Here is a 335-nt window from a genome sequence, read left to right on the forward strand (position 1 = left end):
GGGATGTCCTCAATCGGGATGCCCACACCCCGTGATGCTACGGGATGCCCCGCTCCCGTACCAGCGTGAGCAGCACCGTTACGGGATGCTCCGGTGCTCCGGTACGGAAGGACCGACACCGGTACGGGATGCCCGGTTCCGGTACACCCCACAACAGTATAAGATGTTCTGTATGGAAATGCCCGGCACTGCTACGGGATACGCCGGTACAAGATGCCCGGCTGTGGTACGCCCGGTCCCGCACCGGGATGCCCAGATCCAGTACGGGATGCCCCGCAGCAGCACCGAGATGTCCGGTACCGGGAAGCCCGAACAGGGGCTGTGGGGGGGCTCAG

At 64.8% G+C, this 335-nt stretch overlaps 1 protein-coding gene across 1 annotated transcript in view; it reads left to right on the forward strand.

Moving 5' to 3' along the window:
* The first annotated feature begins 34 nt into the window (after positions 1-34).
* DQX1 (DEAQ-box RNA dependent ATPase 1) overlaps positions 35-335 on the forward strand; it is a 9,861-nt gene continuing 9,560 nt past the window's right edge. The window contains exon 1 of the mRNA XM_031065362.1: positions 35-226. Coding sequence (XP_030921222.1) covers positions 35-226 — 192 coding nt within the window. The remainder of the gene's footprint in view (positions 227-335) is intronic.

Source organism: Geospiza fortis, unplaced genomic scaffold, assembly GCF_000277835.1.
Source record: "Geospiza fortis unplaced genomic scaffold, GeoFor_1.0 scaffold1695, whole genome shotgun sequence".
Taxonomy (NCBI): domain Eukaryota; kingdom Metazoa; phylum Chordata; class Aves; order Passeriformes; family Thraupidae; genus Geospiza; species Geospiza fortis.